At 32.5% G+C, this 15,289-nt stretch overlaps 1 protein-coding gene across 2 annotated transcripts in view; it reads right to left on the bottom strand.

Annotated features, from left to right (window-relative positions):
* Window positions 1-7,962, bottom strand: part of LOC108912027 (transcription factor CP2-like protein 1) — a 68,055-nt gene extending 60,093 nt beyond the window's left edge. For both annotated transcript variants that reach the window (XM_023455525.1, XM_023455524.1), the window contains exon 1: window positions 7,545-7,962. In XM_023455525.1, coding sequence (XP_023311293.1) covers window positions 7,545-7,827 — 283 coding nt within the window. In that variant the 5' untranslated portion in view covers window positions 7,828-7,962. The remainder of the gene's footprint in view (window positions 1-7,544) is intronic.
* Window positions 7,963-15,289: the final 7,327 nt, after the last annotated feature.

The raw sequence follows: 15,289 nt of genomic DNA on the forward strand, positions 1-15,289 counted from the left end.
ACAAAGGTGAAGCACCTAGAACTCCACCAAAAAAAAAACTGTTAACGAGAAAAGCGAATTGTAGATGTTGTTGATTTTTAAAAATTGCAATTTGGAACGTTATTTATGAAATATATAGAAACAGTTAGTTATTATAATACCTTAAGTTAATGAGATTCATTTTAGTCGACGATACAGACGGCGAAGTTATTCACAAATAAATACACTTGTAAATATGTATAATGCTGGTATTTCCATGATTCACTTAATGTAATCAAATACATGTAAAAAAAATATTGTTTTGTATTCCATACTACTGTTTTCTTACGTTTGAATAAAAATACTTGAACTGTAAAAATTATTAACTGCACAATTCTGTCAAAGTTATTATTTTTTATTGTTTTGTAACTTATTTAAATGGACTTCATAATCTGTGGTTCTAGGCTACAATTTTAATAAACTGGATTCACTATAAAAAATTAAATCTTAAACATTCTGAAAAAATTTAATTTACAATATGGCCACTTTGTATCATTTCGCAATGTGACGTCATCGCAAACTTGTCTTAAGTAGACTTTATACCGGGTGGGTCATTTTGGAACTATGTCAAGTCAACATCGATTTTAGATAATCGATTACTTACTTATTTATACTAATTTTATTTTTATTTGTACTTCATACACTTAGGGATATATAGCAGCTGATTCTTGTTTGTTTTAAGTGGTATCGAAATTATTTATAACGAATTAATTAAAATCGGCATAGATTCGCAACCGTTAGTAGCTATTTTTTATTAGTAACCCAAACTACTTGAAATGAAAATATCCTGCTTGTTTTCATTTATACCTCAAATCCTTAGGAGTTAGGGATGAGGGTGTAATTTTAAGTAGGGACTGTTTTTTAGGGGTAATAGCAGGTGTTTACCAGAATACTAATTCAAAATTATTATTAAATGACATTGAGGGAGTGCAATTGCTTTTATATGACTTTGTGACGTTATTTTAAAGTATCATATTTATTTTCCTCAATGCGGACGAAACGTCGAACATTAAAAAAAATTCTAGTGTTTTTAAAAAATTAATACTCCGCATGATATTAATTGACATGCCATTAATAATCAACTTATAATGGTATGTAGATAAGCATACGTTACTAAGTGAAGGTACTAATTTGTTTTAAAATAATTTATTTTTGCTGTATTATAAAATGTCCACAATAAAAAATTAATAAAAATACTAGTTTGATACATTTGAATTAGTGTTAACTACTGTATTTGCTTTATGAATTTCTGTTAGTGTCAGTCAATTTTAACTATACTACGGTTATTTTGCATATTCCAACAAAGTAAACAATTGCACAAAAAAACGCCGCAGCATGAACATAAAAGTAGACAGGTACACATTTAGGAACGTTAAAATAGCTACTATTAAAAAAATTATTAAATTCTAAACAAAATGAAGCATGCTTTTACTTTTTTCTTCTTATTCGGCCAGCTTATCAGCCGAATTGATGCTAGACATTTTAAATTTATCAAAAACAAGATAAAACATCAAGCCGCGAATGGAATGTTCGAGATGAAAACTATTATACGAGGTGGAGTCCAATTCTCTACGAAAGCGTGGTGGGGATTGCCGTTTAACCCGTTTCGACCAATAGTTTCGCAGCAGCACGTGCTTCATCATTGCTAAAAATTTTTTATAATTTATCATCCATTTATATTTATTCATCCCTCATCCCTAAGCGTTTGGAGCACAAACGAAAACAACAGTGGTGGGGTTTGAAGTGTAAACGAAAAAAAAATTGCATTTTTCTTGTTAAGGGAACTTCTGAAATTGTAAATATTCGTTCCTTATCCCTCAAGGGTTTAAGGTACAAAGGAAAACAAAAGTGGTATAAACAAAGAATCCATATTTGTTTGCATTTTTAATGTCACAAATTTTGCTAATTTTATATAAGTACTTATTCATCTCTCATATCTAAATGTTGGAGGACGAGGATGATACTAAAATAGAAGTAGTAACAGACATTAACGATTATGAATTCATATTTGCTTGAATTTGTCCATTATTAGGATATTTGAAGAATTTTGTATTTTTATTTTAAATATCTGGGTCACGAATGAAAATAAAAGTGGTACAAAAACAGATAATAATGATTACATGCCCAATTAAATTATTTCATTATCAATAAGTTCCATGCCAAGTGTTTGAGGTATAAATGGAAATAAAAACAGGTACTAAACTGGTACAATCGACTACAAAAAAAAAATCGATTATCCAAAGTTCGATGTTAACTTCGCATAGTTTTATTAGCTCCATTTTGGTGATGTCATTGTAACGTTTTAGACCATTCTGCTACTTAAAGTGCTGGCTGTTTGGGTTTTCAAATATTTTGAAAAAAAAAATTCTTTTTATTTTTAGGAATTTTTGAAATCTGTAAATCAATTCGTGGTGTATTCAGATTTTTGTTTCAACGTTGTGGTTTTGAGAAACCATATATTTTATTTTTTCTTATTTTCGTAACCTTTTTTCCACCTCTTATAGTTTTCGAAATCTCAATACATGCATCTCGAAAATAGTTCATCCAATATAAAAACATTAATTAATATTAAAATTAATATTATTGCTCGCACATGGTTTATTTTTAGTGCATTTTTAGTAAGCAAAAATTAAAAAAATATTGTTAAAATTATTATACAGGGGTCGGCATAAGTCAGGCAACCAAATTGCATTAAGAGCATTAATTTTCATTCGGAAAACGCGTCCACTCGACGAGCACGTGTTATCATATTCATGACAGACACAACTGTCTGAAGCACGAATATGCTTCGTTTTAATATTTTTCGACAGCGTTGCCAGACTTATGAGCGTTGCCAGACTTATGCCGACCTCTGTATTACGGACATAATTTCGGAACAATAACAAGTTATAAAAAACATATACAGGGTGAGTCAGAAAGAATGGATCAGCAATAAGCTGGAGATACTAGACACCAAAACATTATGTTTGAGCTCATCATGCCTTATACGAATGTCGCTGGTTTAAAAAATACAGAGTGTTTAAGGTTTAAATTTTATTTTGAAATTTCTCAATAATTGAAAAAGTTTTAATAGTATGAATGACTGAAAATTGGTAGTATTGGGTTTTTGGTGTGAGAATTACGAATTTGAAGCTTATTTTGACGTTGCTCCTAGAGCGCGCTAGTTTCGCCGTATTATTTAGGTAAATCAAAACATATTTTTTTTATCTATTGAGCTATGCTTAAGAAAAGTTTAAAATCTAAAAGAACGTTCAATTCTACATACAAAATGTACTCTTGTTTAGGTCGCCTGACTTTATCGGTTTCTAAGTTATTTGCATTAAAAAGTTTCAATGTATGTATTTTGTGGAAATTTTTTATTCTCAAAAATTGATAATAGTAACAATAACAAACCTTAAATCAAATGCTGGAAATGTCCACCACCTACCTCAATACATTTTACTATACACCCTCTTAAATGTCTATGAGTATTAAACAAAATGTCCCATTATTTTTAAATGCACATTCGCGGCTACTTGTACTTTCTGCTGCAACTCCTCAACAAAATTAATTTCTTCACGATACACCCCATCCTTCAAGTTTTACCATACTGAGAAGTCCAGAGGGTTTAAGTCTGGACTTCTCGGTGGCCAACAAAATTCACTCGCACTGGCAAGGCAAAATATGGTGGCGTACCGTCGTACATAAACCACATACTCTCTTAAAGCGAGTGGTACATTATCTAGAAGCGCGTTTAAATTATGTTGAAGAAAGTTTAAATAATGAGGTCCAGTTAGATTGGGTGATAATTCAAAAGGTCCTATGAATAAACGAAAAATTAAATCACCCAAATATTCACCTTAAACTCATGCTAAAAATGTCTTTCTTTTGCATGCGGAATCCCACAAATGATTGTTCTTCCAATTGAAAACTTTCCGTCTAATAAATGTCGCCTCATAGGTAAAAAGAATCTTACTGAGGAAATCTGGGTTTTCCATTTGCATATTTTGTACAAACTGAGCAAATTGTAGGCGAGCTGGTAAGTCTTGAGGCAATAACTGCTGAACCGGAGTATAATGATATGGATGGAGCATTTCCTTTTTCAAAATTCTACAAATGGAAGGATTGGCTTACCCCCGTTGCCGCACTTAACCGATGAGTACTCATATCGGAATTTTCCGAAACACGAATTAAAATTTCCTCTTTTTCATCGACTGTGATAGATTTTGGAGTACCATGGTTACTTTTTGGTCGAAAAGATCCAGAATCTCCTAAGCGGTTGTAAAGATTTCTGAATAGTTTATAATTAGGTTGCAATCTATTTGGGTACATGTGTTCATATCTTCGGGCCGCATGTCCATTAAAATTAACCTGGGCAAAAACACAAATCATATCACGCATCTCACTTTTTGAAAAATTATTATGTAGCAGTATTTTTTGATCACTAGCTAATAAATTTTGCAAGAATAATAAATCACACGCACGCAAAATATTATTGACATGGAAATATGACACAAGTCTATTTAGAAAAGAAATAGCAATATCAACGCCTGAATGAAAATCACCACAAAATACATTGAAACTTTCAAATGCAAATAACTCAGGAACCGATAACGGTGACCTAAACAAGAGTACATTTTTTATGTAGAATTGAACGTTTTTTTAAACATAGCTCAACAAATAATAAAATATGTTTTGATTTACCTAAATAATACGGCGAAACTAGCGCCCTCTAGGAGCAACGTCAAAATAAGCTTCAAATTCGTAATTCTCACACCAAAAAACTCAGTAGTACTACCAATTTTCAGAGTCATGCTATTAAAACATTCTCAATTATTGAGAAATTTCAAAATAAAATTTAAACCTTGAACACCTCGTATTTCGTAAACCAGCGACATTCGTATAAGGCATGAAAAGCTCAAACATAATATTTTGGTGTCTAGTATCTCCAGTTTAGTGTTGACCCATTCTTTCTGACTCACCCTGTATAATAAATAACTGTTTCATTGTAAAAAAATTGAGGTGTACAGATATTAGTACACTCTTATAAATAATTATAAAACAACCTGTCACTTTTAGAGAACACTACAGAGAGACCGCATATTAAAAAGTAAAATATATAAACAACTATTTGTACAGGGTGTGCCACTGTGATCACTTTCACTAACTTTTCCTTTCAAATTAAAACATATTTTAAATCGGTACAAGCCATTGGCGGAGGGTTCATTTTGGCATAAAAATATTTCTTGTTATTTTCGTATTTGTAGATGGAATTGTTGGAAAGTAAAAAAAAAAGTTGTGTGTGCTGTATAGAGAATTATAATTTTGATTTTTTTTTTTCACTGCTCGCTTATTCCAAAAAAAAGTTTGACATATAGTATTAATATTATCCACTGTTTCTTAAATAAAATAAATAATTTTTTAGCACAGTTAGTTAAAAAAGTCAATAATGAAATTGTCTAGCATCATCTTTATTAAGCAGAACTGTGATATTAAATAAGAATTCTTTACATTATTGTTTTTTTAATAGTAATTTTATTTGTTCATTTATTGTTATTTTTTAATTTGCAGTATGGCAAACTACTATAAAAACTCCTTAAGAAATGTCACAAATAATTACAGAGATAATATATGTATTAACATTTTAATTTTACAAATTTATTGTCGTCTAACATCCGCTTTTGTTTTGTAAGTGAATAATTAAAAATGTGTATACATACAGGGTAGCCCATCGAAAACGTACCGCAAGGCATTACAGGGTACTAAAGAACTTTTCGGCAAAATCCAAAAACAGGTCAAATTTGTTTCTGAGGGGGACAACTTTTGGCTCAAAAAGCATACCAAAAGTTTCAACCCCCTAAGTGGGGGTGCTATCCCCTAATTTTTTTCAAATGGGAATGGGGTCAAGTGGGGGGTCATTAGAAAGGGCTTTTAATTCTCTATACATCGATTCTTACTTTTTGAAAATCGATCCATTATTTTAGAAAATATGCAGCTTTGAAAATACGAACAATATTTTTGACGAGAAATGCGAAAATCGATTTAATTTTACTTCAAAACTTACAGTATTAGCTTGGTTAATTCCTTCAAAAGAATTCGCTGTTTTCTTTTTCTGATTTGAGAATTATTTAGCCTGATTTTGGTGAGCAAAAAATTGTCCGCTTTTTGTTTCGTACTTAGGCATTAATTTATACAAACCCGTAGTATGTCCCGTTTTTAGACGAAAGACGTTTTATTCAAAAAGTTTCAAAATCCCGCTTTGCCCGAAAAAAAATCTGGCAACGCTGACAATGGTATACATATGTATGGCAAATACATTATTTTTGCCAAGTGGCCTTTCGGAGTTACAGCCTCCTGATATCCGTCCCTAAAATAGTCTTTTTTTATATTTCAGAACCCTGTTGTACGAGAATCACTAAATTTAGTACACAGGGACTTTACGACGTGGAATCTGATAGTGCTACGCTTTTTGGCGGGGAATCCCCTTAAGACAATTTTTCGTGGGCCCACTTGTCTTTGGAGCCATAAAAATTTGGTCGCATACCTATTTAAATTTCTTAAAATTATTAATCTGCTAGAAAGCCATTAAATTTAGAAAGAATTTTGTCTCTTGATACTTTTTTCGTAAAACGCAATGTTTTCGAGAAAAATGTCAAAATGTGATCGAATGCATATCGTGATTCAACATTTTTCTCAAAAACATTGCATTTTACGAAAAAATATCAAGAGATAAAAAAGTTCAATGGCTTTCTAGCAAACTAATAATAATTTTTAAGAAATTCAAATATACGATTAAATTTTTTAGGTTCCAAACACAAGGGAGCTCACGAAAGTGTCTTAAGGGGATTCCCCGCCAAAAAGCATAGCACTATCAGATTCCACATGTCATAAAACTCCTGTGTACCAAATTTAGTGATTCTTGTACAACAGGATTCTGAGATATAAAAAAGACTATTCTTAGGGGCATATTTCAGGGGGCTGTAACTCCGAAAGAGGAGGCCACTTGGCAAAAATAAAAAATACGGGTCCCCTAAATTTATCTTAAGAATCTATGACCAAATTTTGTTGCATGAATTTCCTGACACCCTGTATAAAGGTTAGAAAAAGAAAAGAATGGAAATCTGTAACATCACCATGCAATGTGATCACGATTTCCCAAAACGGACCTTCCTCGTTTTTTTGTGGCTTCGATGAACAAATGCATAGTGGCTAGTATTAAAATAATTAACAAATTGAACTTTGAATAAAAGATTTAATTCTTTAATAATTTGTCACTGTCATGGCTGTGAATAAAATGCAAACATAATTACTGGTTTTTTTTCGAAATTAGGTCCTTCTTTGGATACATACGGAGTTCCGTTTTTCTTTTAGGGTATGATTTATAGATATTATAGTCACTCTAAGCAGTTTCGATATGTATATAAAATTGGTAGTGACGCATATAAAATTGGTAGTGACTAAAATATAACCGATTTAAACCAGTTATGTACGAGATAACCAGCAAATTAATATCAAAGTCTAAAGCAAGCTCGTGGCCTCATACCTACCCTTCTGCAGAGAAGTCTTCTTCACGGGAGCGGTTTTGTCGTCAATGGAAAGAGGATCCTTGGCCAGCTTGAAGCTGCTCTGTTTAGGTTTGCGCTCTTCTAGGCTACCGGACAACTTCCTCTTGCGAGTGACCTTTTCCCGCTCATTTTGTTCATCGATTTTCCACCCGAAATATTCGTTATTGTCCATGCTACTACAGTCGTTGAGGATCGTCCAGGATTCTTCGGAGTTCGAATTTTCGTTCAACAAGACGTCAGAGTTCTCATACAGTGGGTAATCCATAATCACCGAGACCCAAGTCAAAGAAAATGAACAGACCCTCACTAGAAGGCTCTCTATTTCTACAAGACCTAAATTTCAAATTTCTACAAGCGTTTTTCTACGTTACGAGTCCTGGTTGGATTTACGTGAGCACACGGGATGTTTAAAACATAACGAAGAACGAGTTATACAACTTTTTAATCCCAGTGGTCTCGCGCTGACGACGATTCTGCAGGAAGCTGTTGTCGATGTTTAACATTTTAATTTGCAAATAACGCGACTCAATATCCATTTATCACAGAAATTTAGAGACTGACCCCCGACGTTAGGGATGTGATGCACCGGGCGACGATCTGGTATCAGAAAATTTGCGCAAGCACAGCCGTTTTGGCGAAACCAATCACACACAGCCAGTTCAAGAGGGATGAGGTCTGGTACATCCGAGTCGCAACGTCTGGGAGTAGTATTCCTTACAACCACCAGCGGATTAGAAGGTCGAAATTAGGTTACAGTGGCAGCACTGAACTGAGGAGTTGAATCACTTTGACCACCAGCTAGGGAGAATCGGGACCGACTAAACGATGTATTTGAACAACTACTTAGCCCATCAACTGCTAAATTACTTAAATTAGACTCAATTTACACATCAAATAGCGAAGAATGCGCCTTTGTGTGTTACGTGTAATAAGAAAGACTCTGCCAAGAAATAAGATAATACAATCTTGCGGGACGGACTGTCGAATATGGATGAATATCGAACGGGTAACTCGGATTTCTTGTATTTTGAAGTGGAATGAAGTACTGGTTTAGATAGGCATATATTTTTTAAATTAAGCCGCGTTTCCTTTCCCTCTTTAAAATAAAAAATCCTGATCTACGAAGTAGTCTGGCCGGATTCGCACTTGATGGCTTCAATAATAAAAATACACTTATCTTGCCTTTGGAGTTTGAATACATTCAGATTCTGAAACAAAATAAAACATGTTAATAACACTAAAAATGTGAGTATGAGATTTAACGTAATTTAATGAAAAAAGAACAAGAAATTTTGTGCCAAATTTGGCAATATTTTTTAAACAGGCCTGGTGATTATGCATGATTCCTACAATATATAATTATTTTAAATAACTTAATGTCTTTTTAATAACACTAGAGGCTTATAATTATGATATGGTTTCTGAATAAAAACGAAACGATGTATGGTTACATTTTTTTAATATACACAAGGTCTTACATTGGGTGCGACTACATTTCATATGGTACATCATCAGATTCGAAAAGAAATGTGGCATCTATTAGCGAAAACAAAATTATGATGGTTCCTAAAAGACGTCGTATTGAGAATCTAGATCCATATTTAAGTAGAGCAAACGGCATTCAATTTATATGTAGGTATAATAAAATTTCTCCGGAAACCGATAAAATTGGAATCCAAAAATGTTACATTTATCACAAAATCTGCCAAACTTATATTTCAATAACTTAAAATCATTTCAGGTTTGAATGGTGGAATTTATCGAATTAATAATAATATAATAAAATTAAATAGACGTATTTTCTAGGTTGCATTATACATTATGTGCTTATAATAATGATCTTGTCCATCTAGTATAGGGTGAACTGAAAGAGCAAATGGGAAACAGCAAAGTTGAATCTTTATAGCAAGATCCAAGTATTTGGCTTAAAATTGCACTTGGATAAGTTTACGCTCTAAGGGAAGGCCGACGTTATCGAAATTATTTTTCCCAATTTCATAAAAATAAGATCAAGCTTCTTTTTTTCCACCACCTCTTATTAAATGTTTTTCGATATCCTTTCCAAAACATTTAAGATGAATTTACAGTGGAAAACAAGGCACCTTCAATGCTTATATTATTTACTTACATGTTTTAATTATTGCTATTAAAAAAATAAATCCTCAAAAAAAAAAAAAAGTGGATATGATTCTCAAGGAGGCTTGAAGATTCGATATTAGCAATACGGTTTTGTAGACGTCGGCACTGGCAATGTTGATGGATAATAATGAGTGTTTGTCCGCGTTTTTTTTCTTTTCCTTTTCAAGTGTAGCCCCCTTCCGCACAGCCTTTGGCTTTGGATTTGGGGATTGCCTCATTTCTGTGATGTGTTTTATGTTTATGTTTATCTGTTTTTTTTTTTACGGCAGCGTTGATCAAATCAGTAGGTACGAGACTTGATCGAACTATAGTAGGATCGTATTCGATGCAAAGTAGAGCAAACAGTTGTCGGTCTTTTATCAAAGGAAAATCGTGTCATCATTTTTAGGAGGTGTAAGATAAATCATTTCAAATTTAAAATGAAATTCAATGTAAAATCTGAAATACCGCTGCATACGCACTGTGTTCTGGTAGTAGCTGTAGTCGCCCAGGTGCATCGAGTGCACGAACTGGTCGGTTATACGTCAAATACTAACCTGGCGAGCTTTGCCGTCAATTAGAGAGCGCTTCCAAAAAACAAGTAAACAACAGTGGCGCGTACAGAGGTAAAATGTAGTACATATGTGGAATTTATGAAACAAATTGGATTTATAATAAATTACATTTAAAATAAATAGTTTATGAATAAAGGAATTTTTGTAGGAACAAGGGTGCCAGACCTGAACTGATCCCCTCGTCCCTTCATAACGTATAAAGAAATTATTCAATTTGTAAAACCCTTAAAAGCGTACTTCATTGGTTCCCTTGACAGATAATGATTTATTACTTTGCATCGAATATGATCCTACTATAGTGTTTTCTCTATACATATCAATCTTTTAAAAGGGAAAAGTTACCGAAGACACTTTTTAATAAAATTTGAGAAAAGTTTTTAAAAATGTGAAATTGGGGAAAATAATTTCGATGACGTCACAGACTTAAAGGCGCTAAGAATTACGAGTATGTTTAACTTGATCCACTGATATCTAAAAAAAGCATTGACTTTTCGAAATTTGTTTATTTATTTTGACAAAAGAAAAACTGTGACTGTAAATAAAAGTTAGACTAGGCGGTATCTGTTTTGGTTTGGGTGAATCGTATCTCCACAGAGATTTTTGGCTTTCAGATATCACTAGAAATGAAAATTTTTCAATGGCATAAAAAAAAACGTGGGCTCAAATTTTGGCGGCACAATATGTTAAAAAAATTCGAAAAAAGTCATATTTTCCTTTGTATTTAATTATGTATCTTATCAAAAGTTGATTTTAGGCGAAAATGGAAGAGGAAAAAAATGTTTGTAATTAAATTTTTTACTACAATATGACTTGTTACAAATCGAATGAATCATGATTATTATAGTAAAAATAGAAACAATCGCCAAAAATGGGGTAAAAAACATTACTTTTTAGGGAATTTGTTTTGGGGTCTTTAAATTGGGTATGGAATATTCATACTGGGCTCAAGAATCATCACACCAAATTTCATCAAAATGGGTTCGATAGATTTTGCATAATAATTTTGCAATCCAGATTTTGAAAAAAAAATTGCGAATTTTCAAAATCTTGCACAGCAAAAATCAAGGCCCTTAGATATTTGAAAGTTTAATCACATATAGAAGGGCTCTGAAGTTTTCAAACGCTTTTTGAAAAAAAAAATCAAATCCGTCAATTAGGAGAGCTCTGGCGCTTGTTTAAACATTGGTCGAATTTTTGTACTTATAAACAATTAGAACTTTGTGAATATTGAGTCAAATCAAATTTTTTAAAACAGGTTTTAAAAGTTATTGGAAAGACGCTTCTTTAAAAAAGTAAAACAGATCGATTGGTCAATTAGTTACGTAGTTATAGTCGATCAAAGTTAACCATCATTTACACTACATGTACTGGGACATCCGGGCTAATTTTTTGAAAAATACCTTTGGTATTCTGAGTACTTACCAGGTCTAAGTTTGCAATACTTTTCTTCACTGGCAACCTACTTTAAAACGTGTTTAAAGTTATTTATGCAAGCGAGAAATTCAAGAAAATCGTACGGGTGGTGGTGGTGGTGGTGGAGGAAACAGAGAGCGCGGCCGCTTCGCCCTGCTCGAAATTGAATCGGCGAGTTCAAAACCGCGACGCGCTTAAAATTTTTTAATATCTCAGCTTCTAGAGGTCCGATTTTGATGATTTTTTTTTAAATCGATGTATTTTCAAATGCCTACCGTTAATAATTATTGGTCTTTCAACACTCCGATAATTATTTATCTTCCTTCCTGTCTTCCTTTAATTATCAACATATCTTTTTATGTATCAAAGGTAAGTGCATAAACTTATATACTGTTTATCAAAGATCAAAAACAAATTTATTTAAATATTCTAAAATGAAGAAAAGTAATGCAAGCTTAGACCTGGTATAACTACGTAATTAATTAACCAATCGACGTTTTTTTTTAAAGAAGCGTCTTTCCAAGAACTTTTAAAATCTATTTTAAAAAATTTTATTTGGTTGAATATTCACAGTTATTCTAATTGTTTATAAGTACAAAAATTCTACCAATGTTTAAACAAGCGCCAGAGACATGGGTTTCAACAAGACGGTACCACACGTCACACAGCCCGAGAAACAATTCAATTACTGCATGAGTCATTTCCTGGTCGTGTAATTTCCCGTTTTGGTGATCAGAATTGGTCGCCCAGATCCTACGATTTAACGCCGTTGGACTCTTTTCTTTGGAGTTTTTTTGGAGTCTAGAGTTTATGCCAACAAGCCCACGACCATCCACGCCTTGAAAGAGCAAATTGAGCGCTGTATGAACGAAATTCAGCCGCGTATGTGCGTAGAGTGCATACTTGCCAGCAAAACCGTGGAGGCCATTTAACCGATATGCTATTCCATATATAATCCTATCTGTATATTTTACGAATCAATAGAAAATTTACAATTTTTTATTAAAAACCTGTGTTTTCTATAATATTACTTGCGTGAATTTTGGGACAATTTGGAACAATTATAATGTGATGTTTATATTGGATCTATTTAAGGTCGAAGGCTGATAATTGTAATAAGTATACTGATACGTAGTGGTAGGAACGTATCATGATTTTTGTATTAAGACACAACGGTGACAGACATGTGTTCATCTTTCCTCAGAGCAAATTTAAAATAAAACACTGTTAACAATAATTATTGTAAATTGTACTCTTCAGTTTTGACCCATACCATCTAATAGGTTACGGATCCAAGTTGTTGCAGTGTAATTGTGACTAGATGTCATTGACATTTTCAGTTTTTCATTATAAAAACTATCATTACATATTTAGAGAGTAATAAAGCCTATAATTGTTTTTTTCCTGTTTATTGGGTATTTTACCAGTTGTGAGAAACTACTTAGGATAAACAGTAGCTGCGGAATTGCTCAATCTGAACATAATGAATGTGTTTATTCATGACAATTTTGCTACCTACAGATTTTTGAATTCCACATGTGTCCCACTAGTAGAAGCCAGAATTTAGCAGTTAAGAGCTGGAGTAGACTATCTCGTATAAGTAAAATCTTTAGATATGATAATAGTCCAGGAGAATTACACATTGACATGGCTGTTGCTTGACGTAACTTGGATATTAGTAAAAATCGGTCGACAATAATATATACAATGAAAATATAAGGTTGCGCCAAGAAAAAAAGTTGTGCTATTTGCAGAAAAAATTAAAAACTGCAAAAATACTCAAAAATGACGTGTTTTTTCTAACATTTTCCAATATAACTTCTTAAATATGCAGTTTACAGAAAAAACTATTACTGGTAAAATTGTTTGTTATGAAATTTGCTATAAGATAGAATTGTTTTGATACCTGCGCATATCATATTTTTGTTGCTAAATAGCCAAAACGACGTAAGAAATTGATGAAAATCGAGGTAATTTGGAAGTGTCAAACTGACAGGTAAGAAATTGTCCAATTCTACTATAAATGTACATGTAAGTACTTTAAAGGATTACAAAACGAAATTCCAAAACCCGATCGAAATCGGTCTGATAGTATTGGTATAAGACAATTTGTTACTAAATTTCAGCGCGAAATGTCGTTATTTTTTTACGTGAGTGCTGGGGTTAAAGTTAGACATTTTAATCTGCGCTAATTTTTTTACACTTACTTGGACCCCTTAACAATCATATAGAATCGTTAGAATATCAATTTTCTTTTTTTGAATAATTTTTGGAGCGAATTTAAAAGTTAGAAAAATTTTGACTTTATAAACAATTACTTTCGTGAAGCGGTTTTGCGGGTTGGAAAATATACCAAAGTACTAAAAAACAGTTCTCGGAAAGACGCTTAACTTGAAAAAAAGAACGTTCAAATCGGTCCTAAAAGTTCCGAGATATCGAGTGTCAAAGTCAACAAGCGTTAGCTGCAAAACTATGCATAATGTAACAACAACAAAATATAAATTTGGTAGGTTTTTTAAGAACTTTTCGTATGTGCTTTTATAAATATTATCACACGTGTGCCTTTTTTATGAAAATTCAATGAATATCGCCAAGCCGACCATTTGAGCCGCAAAACCGGGGGGAGGGGACGAATGATAGAAATTGAAATTGCGCGTTCAAAACGAGCGTGCCCTCTTCGGCGTTCAATATCTCGGCTTCTACGGCTCCGATTTTGATGATTTTTTTAAAATCAATATATCATAATGAGAGGAATTCAATTATCAAGATTTCATTAAAATATTATAAAGCCCTATCAGCCTATTACGACTACTTAAAATTTCACACATTTCATTGTTGCTGTATATTCATGTAAATAATAATATCGATAGTAGATAATACATAGTCCATTGTTAATAGTTATTAGTTTTAATAATTCGTAATAATGTTAAAAGCTTGAAATTTTTATTTAATATGTAATTATTAAAGTATTCCGCTTTTTTACAGCATAGTTGCTGTTTTCGCTCTCAAAATTTTCTTCTACAAGCTGTCATAAGGTGACCGCTCAATAGAGTATTTCGGAGACTACTTCGATTTGAAATTTCAAAATTTGGGACCTGGTGGTTTTGGAAGTTTTATTTAAAAAGAGTTTAAATAAAATAATGCCATTGTTGTAGTACTTCCGGTTACACCGATAGTCGCCACCTATTTGCTTATTATAAATGGAACATCCTATATATTTTTGCATATTTGGATTCTACGCGTAATTTTAGGGGAATTTTATAAAGCTTCCCTATATTCACCTCTAATGGTCTAATGGTCTTCGACCTATTTCAATTTCATATTTATTGTCGCATTTGATTGACCGAACCGCCAAAACTTGGTTTTTCTAAATTATTCGCCCCGTATATTTAATCAAAATCTGTTCTAAAAATTTACTCTATATCTATCTATATTACATCTCCATATACCTATCTTTTAATTTTTCTGTTTTGACGGTTTTTGTGATAAATAAAATGATCCAATTTCTTGCGAGGATGGCTATGAAATTGCTAGCAAATTTAAAAAATCAAATTAACCAACCATAACCAACCATAAGTCATCATTTGCTGTTAATGTGACAGTGGTACCTACTTACAATTA

Source organism: Anoplophora glabripennis, unplaced genomic scaffold, assembly GCF_000390285.2.
Source record: "Anoplophora glabripennis isolate ALB-LARVAE unplaced genomic scaffold, Agla_2.0 scaffold600, whole genome shotgun sequence".
NCBI classification, from domain to species: Eukaryota; Metazoa; Arthropoda; class Insecta; order Coleoptera; family Cerambycidae; genus Anoplophora; species Anoplophora glabripennis.